At 36.8% G+C, this 22,199-nt stretch overlaps 1 protein-coding gene across 3 annotated transcripts; it reads right to left on the bottom strand.

The window, feature by feature from the left end:
• Positions 1-734: 734 nt before the first annotated feature.
• On the bottom strand, positions 735-21,640 carry LOC131164674 (protein TRIGALACTOSYLDIACYLGLYCEROL 1, chloroplastic). Of its 3 annotated transcripts, none has more exons than XM_058122048.1 (4): positions 21,339-21,640; positions 4,405-4,696; positions 2,179-2,329; positions 735-1,950 (listed from the first exon to the last, which is right to left on the bottom strand). In XM_058122048.1, the coding sequence occupies exons 3-4, from the start codon at positions 2,223-2,225 to the stop codon at positions 933-935; spliced, it is 1,065 nt and encodes a 354-aa protein (XP_057978031.1). In that variant the 5' UTR covers positions 2,226-2,329; positions 4,405-4,696; positions 21,339-21,640; the 3' UTR covers positions 735-932. The 3 variants fall into 3 exon arrangements, with proteins under 3 accessions (XP_057978031.1, XP_057978032.1, XP_057978033.1); XM_058122049.1 differs by having other exon boundaries at positions 2,179-2,289; positions 21,339-21,626; XM_058122050.1 differs by having other exon boundaries at positions 2,179-2,248; positions 21,339-21,626.
• Positions 21,641-22,199: the final 559 nt, after the last annotated feature.

Here is a 22,199-nt window from a genome sequence, read left to right as displayed (position 1 = left end):
GACATTAAATTATATTACTTCATTCTTTTGCACTCTATTTCCACCATTTATTTGGTCTTACTATAATTAGTCAAAAGTTGAAATATTTCCAACATGCATTTATTATTTAGGTTCTCATTTCTTTTCTCTTTTTACTTCTTTGTTCTATATTGATATTGATGTCCATACAAAATTATTTTCAAAGGAAATAAGACAATTAACTTTGAAGTAATGAGAATTGCAAATATATATATATATATATATATATATATATATATATATTGATCTTTTGAATCTTTCAATTTCATTGAATTTGATTTTTATTTAATTTCATGTCCTTCAAATAAATGCCTGCTGTCAATTAAAATTTCTGTTATTGGTTAAGTCATATGCTGTCAATTTCAAATAGAAGAGTCATACAAGTTTAAAGATTGATCAGCTGTGCAAAAAGTATAATTGATTATCTATGAAATATTCTAAACTCATACAAGTTTAAATATTGATCCGCTATACAAAAAGAATAATTGATTATCTAAGAAATATTTTAAACTTCAATAAACACATTTCATAAATCTCGAGGTGTATCCATTTCAATGCTCCTTGTTTGTTTCATACTCATCTTCTTCTTTTTCTTGTTTTTTTTTTCAAATAATTGTTATGAATTATTCTGAACTTCATATCATGATTTTTTTTCAATTAATTAATTGTCACGATATATATATATATATATATATAGACACACACACACACATATATATACCTAGGCAGTGATCCTGCCTATTGGCAATAAAACCAATTTATTTTTACTTTGAACTATGTTCTAGATTTGAATCCCAAAAGATCATTTCATGCAACAAAAACCATTACCCCTCACCCCTTTTTCCCCGGTTTCTGATGCTTGACTATTTACAACGAAATAAAAAAAACTGCGCAACAATATGATGTCCCCTACATTATACACAATTCTTAAGTGAATCCCCAGCTCCCTGAAAGAAGATACAAGAAAGTGCAAAATCAGCAATAAAAATACCAACCAGAGAGAGGACGACGGCTGAAGTTGTCGACTCTCCAACACCTTTGGCACCTCCCATGGTAGTAACTCCCCATGCACAGCTCACAATAGATATGATTGCACCAAAAACTTGCGACTTGATCATTGCACTAATTATATCCCACGACTTGAGAGCTCTCTGAGCAGAATCCAAGATAATGTTAATGCTAACCCCATAAACAGTGTCAGCCAACAGAGCACTGGAAGCCATTCCCACCGTGAAACACATTAAAGTCAAAATAGGTAACGCAATGCAAGATGCAAGCACTCTTGGTGTGATCAGATAATCAACAGGATTTGCCCCAAGAACTCTCAAGGTGTCAGTTTGCTCAGAAACCTGCATTGTTCCCAACTCTGCAGCAAAAGCACTACCAATACGACCTGCAACTACCACCGATGTCACCACAGGACTCAGCTCCCTTGCGAAGGCCAGGGCGAGTACACCACCAACAGATCTGTTCAAACCTAATCTGGTGAATTCTCTAACAAATTGGATGGTGAAGGCCATGCCAACAAAGGCCGAAGTTAAGAGACAGACACCAACTGATTTCGGCCCAACTCTTTCTAGTTGTTGGAGTGTGTTCCTCCAGTGGACTTTGCCTTTCAGGGTCCTTAAAATTACCTGCCCTGCCAGGATGGGAACCGATAATCCTCTCCATAGGTACCCAGGAGGTGACCATTTGCTCAACCAAGTCTCTACTCCATTGTTGAGACCATGATTTGTGTTTGCATTCTCCTCGGTCAAGGATACAGCAAGGTGGCCATCATCTGTGTTCGGAATCACAAAAGTGCTGGTTTGTCGGACAGGTATGAGAAATTTGGGAGTCTGAATTCGTCGAGTGAAGCCAAATCTTCCAACAAATTGACTTGAATTCAAGGATTTGTACTTCATCCACCCACGCTGTTTGATAATGCTATTTCTGCAATTTTTTTAAGCTTCAGTTGCAAGTCAATAAACAGGGAAGAGAATTCTTTTAAGCTCCCATCTCCCTTCCCCCCAAAAAATATATAATAAAAATAAAAACAGAACAAGGGTTAAAACAAAAGTGTGAGCACATGCAAAGAGGGAGAGAGAGTGTTTGAGTGCGTGTATGTGTGTGTGTGTGTGTACACGCGCGTGTGTGTGTGAGAGAGAGAGAGAGAGAGACCTGTCACAAATGTCAAGGAATGGGTGAAAATGAGAAGCTACTAGCATCTTTGATTCGTTGCACTTCAACTCTGTATAAAAAAGTGGAGGGATCTCACATCCTATGCAACGGCTGAGTCAATAAAAACCATGTAATAGGAAATTTGAGTAGCCTGAAACAGGTTGACCCACAAAAGAATGAGCGTATCGAGGCCAAGCAGATATCATACTTCAGGAGGAATCTGACTCATAAATGATCAGATAAATCTAATAGTTGGATAAACGAAGAGAAAAATATAATTGAAAGCAAGAAGGCAAAGATAAAAGAACTACAAAGATAAAAAGTGAAAAAGCTCTGTGTTGGAAAAGTTCCCCAGCAAATCAATACCTACAAAGAAATACATTCTTTTAAACAAAATTGTAAAAAAAATAAATGATAAACACTCATCAGGTTATCAGGTTTGCAGTCATTCTAAATATTGCCTCTGTAATTATTGATTCACAAATCAAGTATCGCTATAAGTTGGCAAGCACCACATTAACCTTGAAAAAGACAAAATCTTAAAACTCAAAAAGAGAACTTTCAATTTCAATTGTGATATCACCTAGTTGAAACTTGAAACAGCAGAAGCATCAACATAGTCATCTTAAAGATGTAACAAAAATTGCCATAAGCACTTTAATAATTCTTTGGTCATAAGAAAAAGCCATAACAGTGGAAAAGTGAAATAAAATTCTCAGGCCTGCTTTACATGCTTGCTCAAAGCACCCTACTAATTCCCTCACTTCTTCGCCACATTTAATTAAACACCCTCATGACCAATGTAGATAAATTTGGGCTGAATTGAAGTGGAAAAGGGCAATGTGGGTGCTTTTAGTTTGCATGCGAAGCTTCATCAAAACCAAACTCCTTCAATAGAGTGTAAACCCAAATGGAAAATCATCAGGACTAAGCTCCTTCAATTGGTTTATGTTCATATGGCCTACCATCAAGCTTACCTTAATCAATTACACTATGATTGTAAGGCAAGACAAAAATTTTGGAAGTAAAAATATAAGCCCATTCAAAAACAAGTCACAAGAAGGGACTCATCGCATACCAATAAAAGCCCAAGCTGACCAAAACTTTTAACTGTTTCAATAAACAGATAGCCAAACTCTCGAAGTTCACTGAAATAGATACAGGGTAGGAAGAATGAAGGATTGGAACATTCAAGGTGGAAAGTGTGGGGAGATTGTAGAGGAGTATGAATGTGGGGCTGGTGAATTCGATCTGGTTTTGTTGATTTGAGCAGAGTGGGATCATAAGAAATACGTTTAATGTAGGTGATGCAGCTGCACTCTTCTATACAAGTTGAAAAAACCCAAATGCTTCTCTTCTTAGCTCTCTCCTACCATTTAAAAAGAAAAACATATATATTTCCTCTCTATTCTGTCTTCAATAATTTTTCACTACTTTCTCATTTTTAGGTTCCTCCTAAGAAATTTTTTTTCCCCTAAATGTAATCAATGCACTAAATGCATTCAACATCATCAATGAAAAATGGTTCACACATGTTGGGATGTAACTAACCATTCCTATGATTTAGTATGTCTTTAAAAATATTCAGAAAGGTTGTGAATTCTTGATGTTCACATTTTATTCATCTTAAAAATTCTACAAAGCAGGCATATAAAATATGTCCATTTATTTGTTTGGTAATCCAGTTTCCCATAAGTATTCCAAAACAGAAAATTCTTAGGCATGTGATTTTTTGAACTAAACACCTAATTAGCATTTTTCTCCTTTCACCTTGAAGGAACATTTCGCTCACATATCTTGAAGGATTTTGGAAAATGTGGCAATCGAAATAATTGATACTCAAGTTTGGAAGCCTAGGAAGCACGAATACCGACACAGGACATGGATACAAAATAATACAGAGACAACAATACGGCAATTTTGACAAGATGAGGATACAGCACAACACGGATTCGTTAATTAATCGAAATCATATTTAGGCATGTTTTCCCTTTTAGATGACAAATATTGAGGTAATTTTAGTTTAAAATGAAATACAGGCATTATTCGTGCACTATTACCAATCGCACATTCAGCAAACTTCAGTTATACAACCATCAATTACATTCATATTAGAGAATATTGGTCCAGCAGAAAAACGACTCAAGGGGCATGGCCAATGGTAGGCCATGGACACAGCTCATACAGGATTTAATAATAAAATTAAATAATTATTAATGGACTTACCTGTTGTGTTAGCTGGGTTCTAAGCTCGAATCGAAGAAGCAAGAAAGCCAATGATCTTCCTCCAACAATCGCAACTCCTTTTGTTGTTTTTGCTCCAGTGAGCAAAGGAATCCAAGAGAATGTGAGGTCCCACAGGGCTTTGCAAGGCTGGCGTAGTGGCGCTACAGCTCCAAAGACCAAACACTCCAATGTCAAACAACCTCTCAACTCCCAATCTCTTGGCTTCTCCTCATAAGAAGTTTTTTTAGGGTTTTGACAACAGAATTAAAAGGAGCAGGGCCTCAAGGAGTGTCTGTTCAAAAATAAAAATAAATTAATCAGCCCACATTTGTTAAAAAAGATCAGACATTGTATATTCAAATCTTGTTTCCAAAAATGACAAGAAGAGATTGTATTATTGATTATTTATAATTTTTTGAAAAAAAAAAAAGATGAAACTGTTCCAAAAAATAAGTAACAGTGAAATTCTGTTTGGTTAAGTAAATCCAAATACATAAGAAATTCAGGAAAAAAAAAAATGGGCAAAGCTAGGTTAATCATATTCAACAACAGTAATTTTAATACCAATTCGTAAATTATCAAATAATTATAACAACATAATAATATTAATAATTATAATTATCATCATCATCATCATCAACTTTTTTTTAAAGGCAACGACATGAGGTGAGGTGTAAGCCTTATGATATTGAAGCATAAGCCTTTTGGGAATTTTGCTTTTAGACATTTTTAAACATAAAGAAAAAAAATTAGAAAATTACAAAGTTGACACTAGTTTCAAGATCTAAGATGCAACTTTCAATTATTTTGGAAATGTTAAGATTCAAGAAGCATTCCTCTGGCTTATTCTAGACAAATCTAAATTGAGATTCGCATGCCCAAAATGTGCAGGCCTCGTAGCCCTCAACTAACAGCACAATAGGAAAGCCATCTCAACAAATGCATAAGCCTTAGCATGTAATGTAGTGATCCTTTTTGGATTTGGTATTTTAGACTGAGCCCAATTTCAGGCATGCCTTGTCTTGAGGTGAGCCCATGGTCTTAAATTTCCACGAAATTGTCGAAATTTCAGTCGAAATTTCCGATTTTCGTCACCCTCGAAATCAAAATGGCAATCGATTTCCTTCTTGCATAATTTCTGTTGAAATCTCAACGAATCATCCGAAATTTATCAAAACCTCAAAATTTTAGCTAAATTTGTCGAAATTTTAACTATGCAATGAAATTTTGTCGAAATTCAAACGAGAGATTCAAGAGTGAAGTGAAATTTCTCTTTTAATTTCTTTTGTTGAAACAAAAGGTTATCACAAGTGCTTTTGTAATTATATGAAAAAATAAACTTATAGAAATATTTTATTTAACCATTCATGTCTAAATTATCAATATTTGTATCATAAATAATTTTTAAATGATTTATGAATTTCATTTGCATTAACTGAATATGTTTAATGTACATTATCTTACAAGAAAGTTTGATACACATACTATTTTACGACTTTTCCACTTCATACAAAACATAGATGTATTTAATTTGTAATATATTAATTTTAAAACTTATATTATTATGTTCGTTAACCATTTCTAAAGTTTCACAAATAATTTCATGCTTTACTACTAGTTTCTATTATTTTTTCAAATCGAAATCAAAATTGACATTGAAATCGAAATTTCGGTCGAAATTTCCGTACTTTTGGAGCTTCGAAATTTGAGTCGAAATCGAAATTTAAGACCTTGTGCGAGCCTCAGTTGAATCTTCTAAATGATGATGACAATGATAATATTACCCCACATCCTATGTTTCCCGTGTATCTGAGAAATTGTATCCAAAAACACAGTAAACAACTCAAATTCATTCCCTAAAAATATTTGTTTTAAGGGTATTGCTTTTGGATACATTTCCCAAAATAGTTTTTTGAGAACATGTTAACCAAACACAAATTTTTCCATTAAACCTAGAGGTTACGGGTTTGAAGCGTGAAAACAGTCTCTTGCAAAATGCAAGGTAAGGCTATGTACTATAGACCCACTGTGGCCTTTAAGCAGGAGATTTGTCCACCAAGCTGCCCTTTTTTTCGGATCTCTAGTTTCGAATTAAAAAAATCTTACCAATCAAACCCTTAATTTTAGATACATATCAGGGTGTGTCAATATCGAACACATGTTGTATACGAACAATTGAGGCTCCCAAAAAAAATGCCAATGCTTAATAGTTGGAAACGGAACAAAATCCTACATGAAACATATCCAACGGCCCAAAATAGGGAATCCAAAACCCATTCCATTATTTTGAATACCCATCAAAATTCAAATTAATGAGATAATTTGTTTTAGGATGATATTTGTGCTGTTTGTTAAAAAAATCATTTTAGTAGTCATTATATAAAAAATTTATTATGGTTTGTTTTCATCATTGCTATCGTTAACTATTATTATTTATCATTAAAATTATTGTTGTTATTCAAGGCATGGTTGTCAATATTGTTCAATTCTTGATTCGTATTTAGTAGGCAAATCAAAATAAACAAGAATTAACCTTGAATCCTAGGGTTCTCAATTTGACTCTTACGATTCTCAAATCAAATCTTATGATTTGTGATTCAAATATTACAATTTTCTATTCAATAACCATTTTCATCTAGCCCAGATACAACAGAGATCCAATTGGTTCTCAATCAAACCTAATAATTTAAATAATAATAAAATTCACTACTTTTCTATGCAAAATGCCACACAACCTTTTCCAAGAACAGTTTTACCTCTTTCAAATTGTCTTCAAAATTTTGGTCCATGACTTTTTCTATATAGTTTGGCAATTCTAGGTCTCAAATTGTTTGATTCCACTCAAGAATAGAAATAGTTTATTATGAAAATAGAAGTGTTTAGATATGGAGAGGTGCACATTTATTAAAATTGTGTGTAAATGCCCTATATAGTGGATTCTCTATTTGTAAACACATTAGCACTAATATTTGAATTTTAAAATCCCAAAATAGTCAGTACTTGAACACAAATGAACATCATAATTACAATTTTCAAAAATAAGCAGCCTTCATGCCATAAATTCCACAGAAGATACACAGAACAAGCAGTAGGAAAGAAAAGCAGAGTGTCCATGCCAGAAATTCCAGATAACAAAAGCAGTAATGCCCAGGAAAAAAAGCAGTGCAATTTCAGATAAAAAACAACAACAAAAAAAATTAAAAGGGCTCAGAGCGGCTCCAATCGTGAGCGGCAGACGAGTCCAGAAGAAGAAGAAAGAAGACTAGAAGCAGCAAAAAAGAAATTTCTGGAAATGTAGCAGAAATTCGACCAAAAAATAAGACAGCTAAACAAAGAGCATCAAAAAATGGGATCACAGCTCTGACTGAAAATAGGAGAGAAGGACAGAAGAAGAAAAAGATGCCTGATAGCAGCAAAGCAGAAATTTAAGGAAAAATAGCAGAAATTCCAAAATGTTGGAAAAAATATATAAAATAAAATAAGGAGGGTCACAGCAGCTCTGGCTGAGAGTAGCAGAAAACTGAAATTGGTCGATCCAGAAGAAGAAGAAGAAAAGAACAGGAGTCGGCTTTCAGTCAAAGCCTGAGAGTTGGCCTCAGGAATCTATGGTCAGCCTTTGATCTTGGCTCTGCCTGTCTCATTGGAGGCTGAGATTCTTTTTTTTTTATCAAAGAAAATTCTTAAGAGACATTAGATGCAACTTGCAAGATAAAATAAGATATTATCCAATGTTTTTCACTTTTTTTTCAAAATTATACACACAAATCAAATAACTGGTAATAAAGAAGGGGAAAAAAAAAGGTATAAGGTAAACAGGCATTAGGTGCAACTCATGGCCCTCCCAACGACTCTCAAAGCTCATCTCGACTTGAATCCTATGAGGCGCAAGCCTCATCAACCAAGTGCACCTCACACCTAGGCACGCCTCCAGCGAGCCTTTAACTTCCATGGTATCTAGTTATTTTCTCAGAATGCCAAAAACAATCTCATTTGGCACCTCCCATTATGAAACTTAAAATTTTGAGTTTGGGCATGAGGGAATAAAAAATCAATTAAAACCCTTGAAAAAAGAACTACACATCATTTTTAGCCTACATACCCCTATTAAATGAAGTTCTTGGCAATCATAAATTGTTGGGAAACAAATTTGATATTAACAACTAAAGCTTGGAACATGCGGAGGGGTTCAGGACCACTAGAGCTTCAGTGGGGTGCAGTGAGGTCACCCCCTGCCCCCTTTTTGCCAAGCAGAAAAAAAGTGACGTTAATAATGCTTTCAATTAATAAGTTTAAAATCAAAATAGAATACCTATCAAACTTTCATTATGTAAATAAATTCAAACAAGACATGACTTGTTCCAAAATATTACTAATAACAAAAACTATTTAAAATTCAAGATTTGAATTTGTATTCATTGTTTATTGATAATATTATCATATTTGAAAACATATCTTTGTATTCATGATAACAAAACTATTAAATTTGATCAAAGTATAATTAATTTGTTTTTCTCTTTGGAAAAATAAACCTTAATTGTAGTATTTTATAATATTGTGTAATTATACTGCAACTTAATAAATTCTAAATCCATAATCCATGTGGAACACATTATAATAGTTTATTTTTAAGATAGGAAGATACATGTCTGTAAAATCACTTAAATCCCTCCCATACTGCCTAACTGTGAATCCTTTTTTTTTTTTGTGAAAACAAAAGAAGGTATCATTAATAAAAAGAGAATTACAAGAGGGCTGTGAGAAATCTCTTGAGCTAAACTGAGACACTCCAAGACTAAACAAAAAAAATTGAAAAAGCTCAAGAAAAAATCATCCAGTCAACTTGTTCCTCCAATCTCTTTGAAACTCCTAAAAACTTGCCTCTTTAAAAAATCCATACCCAAAACACTGCAAAGAGGCCAAATACTTTATTTTTTCCCAAACCAACATCTGGTTTATTTCTTCTCAGAAAATATTCAAGTACTACATTCCATCCATAAACCCCATAATACTAAGTAAAAGTCACACTACCATAAAGTAGCCCCATTCTTTATTCTACTAAAGTCTGCAACGGATATTCCTAAAAAGTCTTCCATCGAGGGAGGACAAGCCCAGCTTTCTCCCATAATGCCAAAAAGCATATTCCAAATACTCCAAGCAAATTTGCCTTACAAAAGGTGAGAAGTTGTATTAGAGTTCTTGTAACAGAGCACACATACATCAGGAGAGAGAGCCTTCATAGGCCTCCTAATTTGCATATTTATCTTATAAAGCACAACCACCCAAATGAAAGCCTTTATTTCAGGGGGTACCTTAGCCATCCAAATAATAGAGTATAGCAAGAAAGAAGAGTTGGAACAAATCAAAAATTCAAAAAATATCTGCAAGAAAAAACACACCTGACTGGTCCAAAGACCAAGAATGAACGTCCCTCCCTGAAGAAAGGTTACAGCCACTTGTTGGGCTTTTGTGGAGCCTAGTTATGTTTTGATTTGGATGACGACCCGACCTCTATTTAATTAGAGATTTCTATCCTAAGGCTTAGTCCACGGAACCCTAGGCGCAACATATAAAAGGGTGCTTTCGGGTGATTAGGGTTTCGGTGGTTGTATCCGCGAGAGAGAACGAGAGCGAGAGAATTGTATCGCCACACTCTCTGTGCTTTCTTCCTGATAATATTGAAATCCCTGCAACTCCGTGGACGTAGGCAAATTGCCGAACCACGTAAATATTGTCTTGTGCGTGTGATTGAATTTTTATTTGGCGTTATTCTTTCTCTATTTGTTTCTCACAGGTTTCGGGAATTTGTTCGTATATTCCTAACAACTGGTATCAGAGCCTAGGGTTAGGTTCGAGTGGGAGCAATGGCAGAGGAAGTAGGAAGGGCGTCTAGAATAGAAAAGTTTGACGGCATAGACTTTGGATTCTGGAGGATGCAGATCGAGGATTATCTCTATGGGAAGAAGTTACATCTACCGCTTCTAGGAGAAAAACCTGCTACTATGAAGGACGAGGAATGGACACTCCTTGACAGACAGGTACTAGGAGTTATAAGATTAACTCTGTCCAGGTCTGTTGCACACAACGTCGTGAAGGAGAAAACTACAGCAGATTTGATGAAGGCTCTATCTGGTATGTATGAAAAACCATCAGCAAATAATAAGGTACATCTGATGAAGAAATTATTTAATTTAAAGATGACAGAAAACGCATCTGTAGCACAACATCTGAATGAGTTCAATACTATCACAAATCAATTATCGTCGATAGAAATTGATTTTGATGATGAGATTCGTGCACTGATCGTTTTGGCTTCGTTGCCAAACAGTTGGGAGGCAATGAGGATGGCAGTAAGCAATTCTACTGGAAAGGAAAAATTGAAGTATAATGATATACGAGATTTAATTCTGGCTGAGGAGATTCGCAGAAGAGATGCAGGCGAAACCTCAGGATCCGGCTCTGCCCTAAATCTTGAGACCAGAGGCAGAGGTAATGACCGAAATTCAGATCGGGGTAGATCAAAATCCAGAAACTATAATCGAAACAGAAGTAAGTCCAGACCTGGCCAAAAGGGACAATGCTGGAACTGCGGGAAAACAGGTCACTTTAGGAGACAATGCAAAAGTCTTAAGAAGAAGAGTGAGGATGATTCCGCTAATGTTGTAACAGAAGAGGTACAGGATGCACTACTTCTTGCAGTAGACAGTCCACTTGATGATTGGGTTTTGGACTCAGGAGCTTCATTTCATACTACTTCACACCATGAAATCATACAGAATTATGTAGCAGGAGATTTTGGTAAGGTATATTTGGCTGATGGTACAGCCTTGGATGTTGTGGGTATGGGAAACGTCCGGATGTCACTGCCAAATGGGTCTGTTTGGTTACTAGAGAAGGTACGACATATTCCTGACCTGAGAAGGAATTTGATTTCTGTCGGACAGCTTGATGATGAAGGGCATGCGATGTTGTTTGCTGGTGGCACTTGGAAGGTTACAAAGGGAGCCAGAGTATTGGCTCGTGGAAAGAAATCTGGTACTTTATACATGACGTCAAGTCCAAGAGATACAATTGCAGTTGCTGAAGCAAATACTGATACAAGCTTATGGCACCGCAGACTTGGTCACATGAGTGAGAAGGGGATGAAGATGCTGCTGTCAAGAGGGAAACTGCCGGAATTGAAGTCTGTTGATTTTGAATTGTGTGAAAGCTGCATCTTAGGAAAGCAGAAAAGGGTGAGTTTCTTGAAAAGTGGCAGAACACCGAAGGCTGAAAAATTGGAGTTAGTGCACACAGATTTATGGGGTCCTTCTCCTGTTGCATCCCTTGGGGGTTCAAGGTACTACGTTACTTTCATTGATGACTCAACCAGAAAGGTATGGGTTTATTTTCTGAGAAATAAATATGATGTATTTGAAACTTTTAAGAAGTGGAAGGCTATGGTTGAGATTGAGACAGGTTTGAAAGTAAAGTGTTTGAGGTCGGACAACGGAGGAGAGTACATAGATGGAGGGTTCAGAGAGTATTGTGCTACACATGGAATCAAAATAGAAAAGACCATTCCTGGGACACCACAGCAGAATGGTGTGGCTGAGCGCATGAACAGAACTCTCAACGAGCGTGCCAGGAGTATGAGGCTACATGCTGGATTACCAAAAATTTTTTGGGCTGATGCTGTCAGTACTGCAGCTTATCTGATAAACCGAGGACCTTCAGTTCCCATGGAGTTTAGACTTCCTGAAGAGGTTTGGAGCGATAAAGAGGTAAATTTTTCTTACTTAAAAGTTTTTGGTTGTGTTTCTTATGTTTATGTTGATTCTGATGCTCGTAGTAAACTTGATGCAAAGTCCAAAATATGCTATTTCATTGGCTATGGTGATGAGAAATTTGGCTAACGGTTTTAGGATGAACAAAACAGGAAAATCATCAGAAGTAGAAATGTGATATTTAACGAACAGGTTATGTACAAGGATAGGTCAACTGTAGTGTCAGATGTCACAGCAATAGATCAGAAAAATTCTGAGTTTATTAACTTAGATGAGTTGACCGAAAATACTGTCCAGGAAAGGGGTGAAGATAATAGGGAGAATGTAGAATTGCAGGAAATTCAAATTACACCTGTAGCTGCGGTCCGTAGATCTTCTAGGGCCACTAGACCTCCACAGCGTTATTCACCTGCTTTAAATTATCTTCTGCTAACTGATGGTGGTGAGCTAGAGTGTTATGATGAAGCCTTGCAGGACAAGAGTTCAAGCAAGTGGGAGTTAGCCATGAAGGATGAGATGGACTCCTTGTTAGGGAATCAGACATGGGAACTAACTGAATTGCCAGTAGGGAAGAAGGCTCTGCATAACAAGTGGGTATACAGAATAAAGAACAAACATGATGGTAGCAAGCGCTACAAAGCCAGATTAGTTGTCAAAGGGTTTCAGCAAAAGGAAGGCATTGACTTTACAGAAATATTTTCTCCAGTTGTGAAGATATCAACAATTAGACTGGTACTGGGAATGGTGGCTGCAAAAAATCTACATCTTGAGCAGTTAGATGTGAAAACGGCATTCCTTCACGGTGACTTGGAGGAAGACATCTACATGATTCAGCCAGAAGGGTTCATTGTCCAAGGACAAGAGAATTTAGTCTGCAAACTGAAAAAGAGCTTGTATGGTCTAAAACAAGCTCCAAGACAGTGGTATAAGAAGTTTGATAGCTTTATGCATAAAATTGAGTTCAAGAGATGTGAAGCTGATCACTGTTGTTATGTTAAGTTCTTTGACAATTCTTATATCATTTTACTGCTATATGTAGATGATATGCTTATTGCAGGGTCTAGCATTGAGGAGATTAATAATCTGAAGAAGCAATTGTCAGAACAGTTTGCAATGAAGGATTTGGGAGCTACAAAGCAAATCCTTGGAATGAGAATTATTAGAGACAAGGCTACTGGTACATTGAAGCTTTCACAGTCAGAGTACGTGAAGAAAATTCTCAGCAGATTCAACATGAATGAATCTAAACCAATGAGCACACCCTTGGGGAGTCATTTCAAACTAAGCAAGGAACAGTCACTGAAGACAGAAGAAGAAAGGGACCATATGAGCAAGGTGCCCTATGCTTCAGCCATTGGCAGCTTGATGTATGCTATGGTGTGTACAAGGCCAGACATTGCACATGCAGTGGGAGTCGTGAGCAGATTCATGAGTAGGCCAGGAAAGCAGCATTGGGAGGCAGTAAAGTGGATTCTGAGATATTTGAGGAGTTCATCAGATACATGTCTTTGCTTCACTGGTGCAAGTTTGAAACTGCAGGGTTATGTAGACGCTGATTTTGCTGGTGATAATGATAGTAGAAAGAGTACTACTGGATTTGTATTTACTTTGGGTGGTACAGCTATATCTTGGGCTTCTAATTTGCAAAAGATTGTTACTTTGTCTACTACAGAAGCTGAGTATGTTGCAGCAACTGAAGCTGGAAAGGAGATGATTTGGCTACATGGTTTCTTAGAGGAATTGGGTAAGAAGCAGAAGACGGGCATTCTACACAGTAACAGTCAGAGTGCAATCTTTCTTGCCAAAAATTCGGCTTTTCATTCAAAGTCGAAACACATACAAACAAAATACCACTTTATCCGTTACCTTGTTGAAGATAAGATGGTATACTTGAAAAGATATGTGGATCTAAGAACCCAGCAGACATGTTGACTAAGGGTGTTACTATTGAGAAACTGAAGCTGTGTGCAGCTTCAGTTGGTCTTCTAACTTAAGGAGAGGAGGTTTGAGTTGCAAGGATGGAGGATTGTTTTTCAGGAGGATTGCAGTTGATATTGGTGATTGAACTAGTCTCCAAGTGGGAGATTTGTTGGGCTTTTGTGGAGCCTAGTTATGTTTTGATTTGGATGACGACCCGACCTCTATTTAATTAGAGATTTCTATCCTAAGGCTTAGTCCACGGAACCCTAGGCGCAACATATAAAAGGGTGCTTTCGGGTGATTAGGGTTTCGGTGGTTGTATCCGCGAGAGAGAACGAGAGCGAGAGAATTGTATCGCCACACTCTCTGTGCTTTCTTCCTGATAATATTGAAATCCCTACAACTCCGTGGACGTAGGCAAATTGCCGAACCACGTAAATATTGTCTTGTGCGTGTGATTGAATTTTTATTTGGCGTTATTCTTTCTCTATTTGTTTCTCACAGGTTTCGGGAATTTGTTCGTATATTCCTAACACCATTCAATAAAGATAACAAAGATGGCAATTCCACCATCTCCGTATTGTTCAGAGGACTCCTAAAATGAAGAATCTACGAAACCAAAGGACTACTCAAATTCACCAACAAAAAAAGAAATGACTTTATTTTGTTTAGAACAAAGTTAAGGAGAAAAGAGAGAAGTTGAACATGGTGCATTTCCCAGCCAAGGGTTTTTCCAAAAACAAATATGACAACCTCAAATTTAGTGTGAGCGATGGAAGAAGGATAGATCTGAGAAATGGATCTCCACATACTCCCCAAAGAGCATCTTAAATTAGCATTTGTATCCCACCCATTCTCACCCATCCCAAACTTAATTCTTATTACCTTATGCCAAAGGGACGATTCTACCTCTTCTAGCTAAATGGCTATGGCGCCTACCTGTTAATCTTATTCCAACCATTTCCCTATGAATCACAATTTTCAAGTCAAGGAACTCAGTGGGTCAAAATATGGGTCACAAGATAATACTATTTCAATTCCAAACATTCACCAAATCCATGAAACCATAATGGAGGAAATTTTTATTGCTTCATTGTGTTTTTAAGCAACCAAAAAACCTTTCCAGGAATGATTTAGGAATTAAAGGGAAAAAAGGAAGGAAAAAAACTTAGTTCCCACATACTTTAAGGAATATTAATATGATTCTCAACGCTTTCGTATGCTTCTTGGATGAATACACTTTGTTAGCCTCAAACAATCAAGATGCTTAAAATAACATTTGTTGAAAGGTACGTGACATTTGGACAGGGAAATATTTAGCAAAATAGTGGATTTTCTTTTATTGATTTTTTAGATTATCCCTCTTATGCCTAAAATCTACTTAAATAATTTAAAAGATACTCTTTTTCTCCCACCTCAACACAACAAGCCCCACCATAGGCCGAGTTGCGGATTTTTCTATTTTATTTACATTTCAATTTTTTGACCATGCCATCCATTTATTTAAGGATTTCAGTTTACCCTCCCTGTTTGCCAAAAACCCAAATTTGCTTAAATTCTCTGCTTTTCCATTTTAAAAGGCCAAAAAAAGTTTAAATTGGTTCACTTAAAAATAATATAGCAACGATTCCATCATTTTTATTTTATTTATAAGATCCCCAAAAATGCTCAAGATATTTATCTTGGAATTCCATCATCAAAAATCATAAAAATGGTCCACACTCCACAATTTCAAAGTTCCTCATCAACACTTAAATTCATGAATAAATAAATTTGTTAACAATTATTTGGTCATTTAGCATTATTAGTATGTGCTAGAGTTATGTTAGCAAGTGTGAGTAAGGGTATTATGGTCATTGGCATTGTACTTGACATATATTATAAGTAAAGGGAAAGACCTACCATTGATGGCCTTCCATTTTACCCAATTATTCAACATGGTATCAAAGCATGATTCTAAGACCTAAACCCTAATTGTGACAACCACCATCAAAACCGAAGCCTAAAACCTAAATCCGCTGCACGTCTACCATCGTAGAAGAATTTCCAGCAACACTACAGCCCTAGAAAACAGCCAGCAGTTGCCAGAAGTCAAACCAGTCACTGGAAATTTTCCAGGCAACACACCAATTCAGGAACACAAAATCTACTATAGATTTTTGCAAAAAACAACACCATAGTCATCCACAGACACTGCTGATTTGCCCCAGTGAAATCCTATCTCCAGCTAGTGCCCCACAGGTCGAAGGCTGCCAGGGCCGATCCCACATGCCAACATGTGAAGCCAATTTCAGGCATGTTTATTGCCTTAAATTCATCCAGCAGTGCTCAAATCACTATATTAGCATGTTAGTGAAGTTTTTGTGATGTGTTTTGTCCAAAGATCTCACCTTTTTTATTGATCATGTGTGGCACCCGAGGAATGGTTGTTTGATGCTTCCCGAAGCAGTTTGTCAATGGTTAATAAGTTTATTGGGTCTGAGACATGGTATTTGTTGTGTTTTTTGATTCATACGTTGTGTGCTTGTGGTTTGCATCAGGTCAAAGGTTGCATCAGTTTTCGACCACCTTTTTCTGATTTTTTTTTTCTTCCTAAATGTTCTGATTCCTTCCATAGACCATAATATCAAGCAGTTTGCATGTGTTTTGCTCAAAGATCCCATCCTTTTCAGTTATGCACTCATGGTTACCCATTAGTTGTTGTTCGGTGTTAGTGAAGGCTATTGGTGAGTCTCTTGGGGGCAGTGGCAGTGTTTATAAGCTGTTTTTTTGAGGTTGTGGCAGTATCGTATCAGTTTGTTGGTGACTTGTCTGTGGTTGTTTCAATGGTTTACCTTGTTCATGGTTGTCTCAGTGTATCATTGTTTTTTTTTCAGGGGCAGGGGGGTGGGATGCGCTGTGGAAGCCTTATTTTGGTTTAGTTGCAATTCATATGTGGTGGGTCACCTTGTTTGTGGTTGCTGCAATTGCTCCAGTGCCATGTGTTGGTTTCTTGGGGCTGTGTCTAAGTTGCTTGGTGCTGTGACAGCCTTGTGCTGATTTATTTATGACTTGTTCATGGTGACTCACCTTGTTCGTGGTTGTTTTGATTGTTCCCGAAATTAATCTTGCTATCCTTGGTCTAAGTTTGTTAGTGTTGGGAAAGAGTCTGCAAATCCCAAATGTACGGTTCCCTTGTTAGTCACTTGTTTGAGTGAACCACATACTACGACTATATCAAAGGAGGAGTATTCAAGGTTTCTACCATATCAATTGTCTCAACAAGCATCTTATCACATTTCATCTTTTGCTCAGATTGGTAATCCTACAATATGTATGTCATCCGGTATCTTTCCCACTAGTCCTTGGGTTAACGATTTTGCTGCCCCTAACCTATGACAGGTGCAACCAACTTCTTTTTTGTCCTCCAGTATTATAAAAATATACCTCAAGTTACCTTTATTGATGGGTTCACTACTGTGGCTAAGGGAGTAGGAACAATAAATAATAGTCCCTCCATCTCTCTTTCTTTTATTTCATACATTCCTAAATCCCCTTTCAATCTCATGTCAGTTAGTAAGCTTACAAAGTCACTAAATTGTTCTGCAACCTTCTTTCCTTATTCTATAGTTATTCAAGATCTAAAGAAAAGGACAACAAATGGCATAGGATGTGAGGGCTCACGGACTTACTACTTTGAGTTGCTCTCTCCTTCCATTGCCAACGCAGCCGCTTCTACACCACTTCAAATCCATTCTTGCCTTGCTCATCCATCCTTCGATAAGTTGAAATAGCTACCTTCTACATTGAGTTTTATGTCTAATCTTGAGTGTGAGTTTTATCAGTCGACAAACAGGTGGTTAGTCCTTTCATGCTAGTGCACTCTGATGTTTGGGTTCCTAGTGGTGTCACATCAAAGTTAAGGTTTCAGTACTCTGTTACATATGTGATGACTACTCCAATATGACTTGGTTGTATTTAGTGAAAGATCGTTCTAAATTGTTTAATATCTTTTGGATTTTTTACTCTCAAATAAAGACTCAGTTTGACATGCCAATCAAGATACTTTGTACTAATAATGCTAATGAGTACTTCAATACCCAATTCACTACCTATATGACTAATTCTAGTATGAACCATCAGTCCTCTTGTGCCCACACTCTATAACAAAATGGAGTTGCAAAACTAAAAAATAAATATGTTCTTGAAGTCATTCATACCTTATTCATCACATGAATGTCCCCGAAATTTTTTGGAGTGATGTTGTGCTTACAACTTACCCTTATCAATAAAATGTCATCCATTGCCCTTGGTGGTGAAATCCCATATTCAGTTATCTTCCCTAAGACTCCTTTGTTCTCCCTTCCTCCTCGTATATTCAGTTGTGCGTTCTTTGTCCATTAGTTAACTCCAGGAACAAATAAGTTGGATCCCCATGCTATCAAATGTATTTTTTTTGGGCTATTTCTATACTTAAAAGGGATATCAATGTTATAGTCCTACTTTACATCAATTCTTTGTCTCTATTGATGTCACATTTTTTGAGTCTACATAATACTCGTGTTCCTTGAGTTCTATTGGCCTTGACAAGTCCCTTCCTCTTCCTTTCCTTCCAAATCCCGACCTATTATTTGTGCCTAAACCTCCTACATCTTCATCCAATTTGATCCTCCTATAGATGCTCGAAAAGGTAAATACACTTGTACCCAACATCCAATCTCTAATTTGTTTGTTATGATTTCTTATCACCCTCAAATTACTGTACTCTATCTTTCGTTACTCTTCCAAAAGCTATTTCTGAAGCACTATCCCATTCTAGGTAAAGGTGGAGGACTGCAATGGTTAAAGAGATGCATGCACTACATGATAATGATACTTGCGATTTGCTAACTCTTCCTCCTAATAAGTTTGTGGTTGACTGTCGCCGAGTGTACAATGTGAAAGTCAAACTTGATGGTTTTGTGGCTCATTTGAAGTCTCACCTTGCTTTTGAAGGATATATACTCAAGTGTACGATTTGTATTATTCAGAAAAATTATCTCCGGTCAATAAACTTGGCACCAGTATGTTTGTTCAACTCCTTATCCACTACTTGTCATTCGCCTCTACATCAATTAGATGTGAAGAATGTTTTCCTACATGGTGATCTTCAAGAAGTCTATATGGAGCAACATGGGTTTGTTTCTTAGGGGGAGTCACACTCAATATGTCAGCTTAAGAAATCACCATATGGATTAAAACATTATCTCATAGCATGGTTTGGCCGATTTAGTGTTGTAGCACTTGAGTTTGGCCTCCGACGGTGTGCAATCTATATTTCTTCACCATACTCCATCCAACAGGATTTTGGTTGTTATGTATGTGAATGAAATTGTGGTCATTAGTGATGATGATCAAGGCATCCAGAACCTAAAGCTTTTCCTACAGCAAGTTTCAAACCAAGGACTTGGGCCATTGAAGCACTTCTTGGGTATAGAAGTATCAATATCTCCTATGGGAACCATCTTTTCATAAAGGAAGCATGTTTTTTATCTTTTTAATGAGACAGGGTTGTTAGGGTCCAAACCTATTGATACACTCATGGATCCCAATAGTAAGTTAGTGACAAAGATTGATAATTTGTTGCCTAACCCAATATAGTAGAAAAGACTTGTTGGAAAGTTGAATTATCTCATGGTCACTCGACCAGGTATATCTTTCGCAACAATTGTTGTGAGTCAATTTCTCAATACCTCGAGAACAAGTCACTAGGATGCAGTAACTCGCATTCTGAGATGGGTGCACCAGGGAGAGATCTCTTATGTCAAGATATGGGTCACACTCAAACAAGGATATACAAATACAAATTAGATTGGGTCGCCTTCCGACCAAAGATACACAATCGGGTATTATATCTTTGTTGGTGGTAATTTGATTTCTTGGAAAAGTAAGAAACAACTTGTGATAGCCAAGTCAACCGTTGAGTCAAAGTATAGGACTGTAGCACATACTACATGTGAACTTACTTAGTTGAAGAACATGTTGGAAGAACTAGATTTTCCACATTCTTAGCTTATGGAGTTGATGTGTGATAATCGAATTGCTATTCATATTACCTCCAACTAAGTTTTCTATGAGTGGACAAAACACATTTATTAATCCATTACATGGAAAAGATAAGGAATGATTATTCCCCAATTTCACCCTTTTTTGGGAATGTCTATTCCTATCCAATTCCATGTTTAATGGAATAGCTTAAATTTTACTCTTTTTTTTGTAAGCCATCAAATTCCTATTTTATGACCATTATATTCCTAAGAATAGACATGTTGTAAGCCAAGTGTAATCTAACATCATTGCAGTATTCTTAATTGATCAAAAAGCATATAGAATAATCTAACAAACTCTTACCAACCCATGCAACTATAAACTCACATATTTACACTCATCTAGAGGGAGGAGCTCTTAGAAGGAAAAGGGGTTGTGCAACTAAGCAAAGAGAAAAAGATGGGGAGAGGGGACGCTCTTGAACAAGAGAGGGAGATAGAAAGTTGAGAGAAGGGGGAGTGTGGGGCTCTCAAGATCATTTACAAAATAGGGGTAACTCAGAATTACTTGCTAGAAATTGAGAGCACTCAAAACAGTGGAGGATTCATGAGAGATTTTTACCATTCGTTGAGGAAATATTCATATGCTAAGAAAGAGATTGAAAGGCATTGAGAAATGGAACTGAGGGCGGAACACTGTGGTCGCAAGAGAGACAATGGGATCAAGGAAGCAAACTAATTAGGAGATTAAGGAAGAAGAAGAAAAAAGATTGTAAGTAGCCCTCTCATGTTTGTTTTGATGCCTCATTCATCCATATATTGCATGCAGAATTTAATTTATGATCCACAGTCACCTAACAATGTACATCAGCATCCAAGACTAACTCCATATTCCATAATAGCATTATCACCATCTTCTCCTCCAAAATTTGATATCCAACGGTAACCAAAATTCCATAACAATCAGAGCTCTCTCTCAAACAAACATCGTAATAACCCCTTCCATTGGACTCAGTTTTACATTTTCAACTTCTGTAAATCATATAAGCCTCTCAAAAACCCAAATCAAAATTCACCGGCTAAAATGTACAAGAGCGCAATCTTAGAGCACTGAGAGAGAGAACGACAAGTGAAAGTAGAGGATAAAGGGCAGCATTATACATTACTTCCACACGCATACGCACTCAAAATACATACAGAGACAATTCAAAGAGAAGGAGAGGGAGGAGATGAAGAATAGGCTTACTTATTTTGGGATGGCCGGAAGGGCTTCGCAATGGTCGTCAGTGATAATCACATAGAAAGAACTCAACAGGCAGCTGGGGCTTTTGGTGCAATGAGATAGAGAGAGCTTGAGAGACCAAGAGTCGACGAAAATGACGAGAATCTGGTTGCGAGATGTTAGGCGGACGGCGGCGCAGTGGCATAAGCCTGAGGTCACGCGGTGCAACGGAGGCAGGAGTAGGATTAGGGTTGGAGAAGGAGAAGACACTGGAAACGGGTGGAAGGAGCAGAGAGGGTATCTTGCATCTCTCCCCGCTTTATCATTACATAGAATAACCGCGGAAAAAATTATATGTGAAAGTAAATGTAAAATCTATACTAATAATTTAATTAATCCTAAAAGAGTAAAAGCATCACTAGGAACAAAAATTACAATTCTTATTATAAAAGATGTAGAAAATAAATAGAAAAATTAAATAAGACGAGACAGAAATTTACGTGGTTCAGTTATGTCTATTCCACAGGCGGATGGGACCAAAAACTTTACTATTGCAAGCGGAATTACAAGATGATTTGAAACCGACCTTACATTAAATATCAAAATCGATTTTGTACAAGTTATATCTCTTCTCTTTATCTACTCCACTTTTCTTCCTTACATTGGCTATGTGGGAGGAGGTATTTATAACTTTCACAAGTTAGCTCATCCTGACTTTATTAGTGCAAACATATAGGGTAGGTTCATATGGGGATATAATTAGTGCAGATATGGAACAGGTTCATACAGACATGAATTAGTGTAGACATATGAGACAAGTTCATGGGGATATGAATTAGTGTAGATATATGGGGCATGTTCATGGTTGACATGGGGGACATCCAC

This window comes from Malania oleifera, chromosome 9 (genome assembly GCF_029873635.1).
Source record: "Malania oleifera isolate guangnan ecotype guangnan chromosome 9, ASM2987363v1, whole genome shotgun sequence".
In the NCBI taxonomy this organism is placed as follows: domain Eukaryota; kingdom Viridiplantae; phylum Streptophyta; class Magnoliopsida; order Santalales; family Ximeniaceae; genus Malania; species Malania oleifera.
Note: the sequence above shows the minus strand (reverse complement) of the source record. Positions and strands in the feature narration are given on the sequence as shown.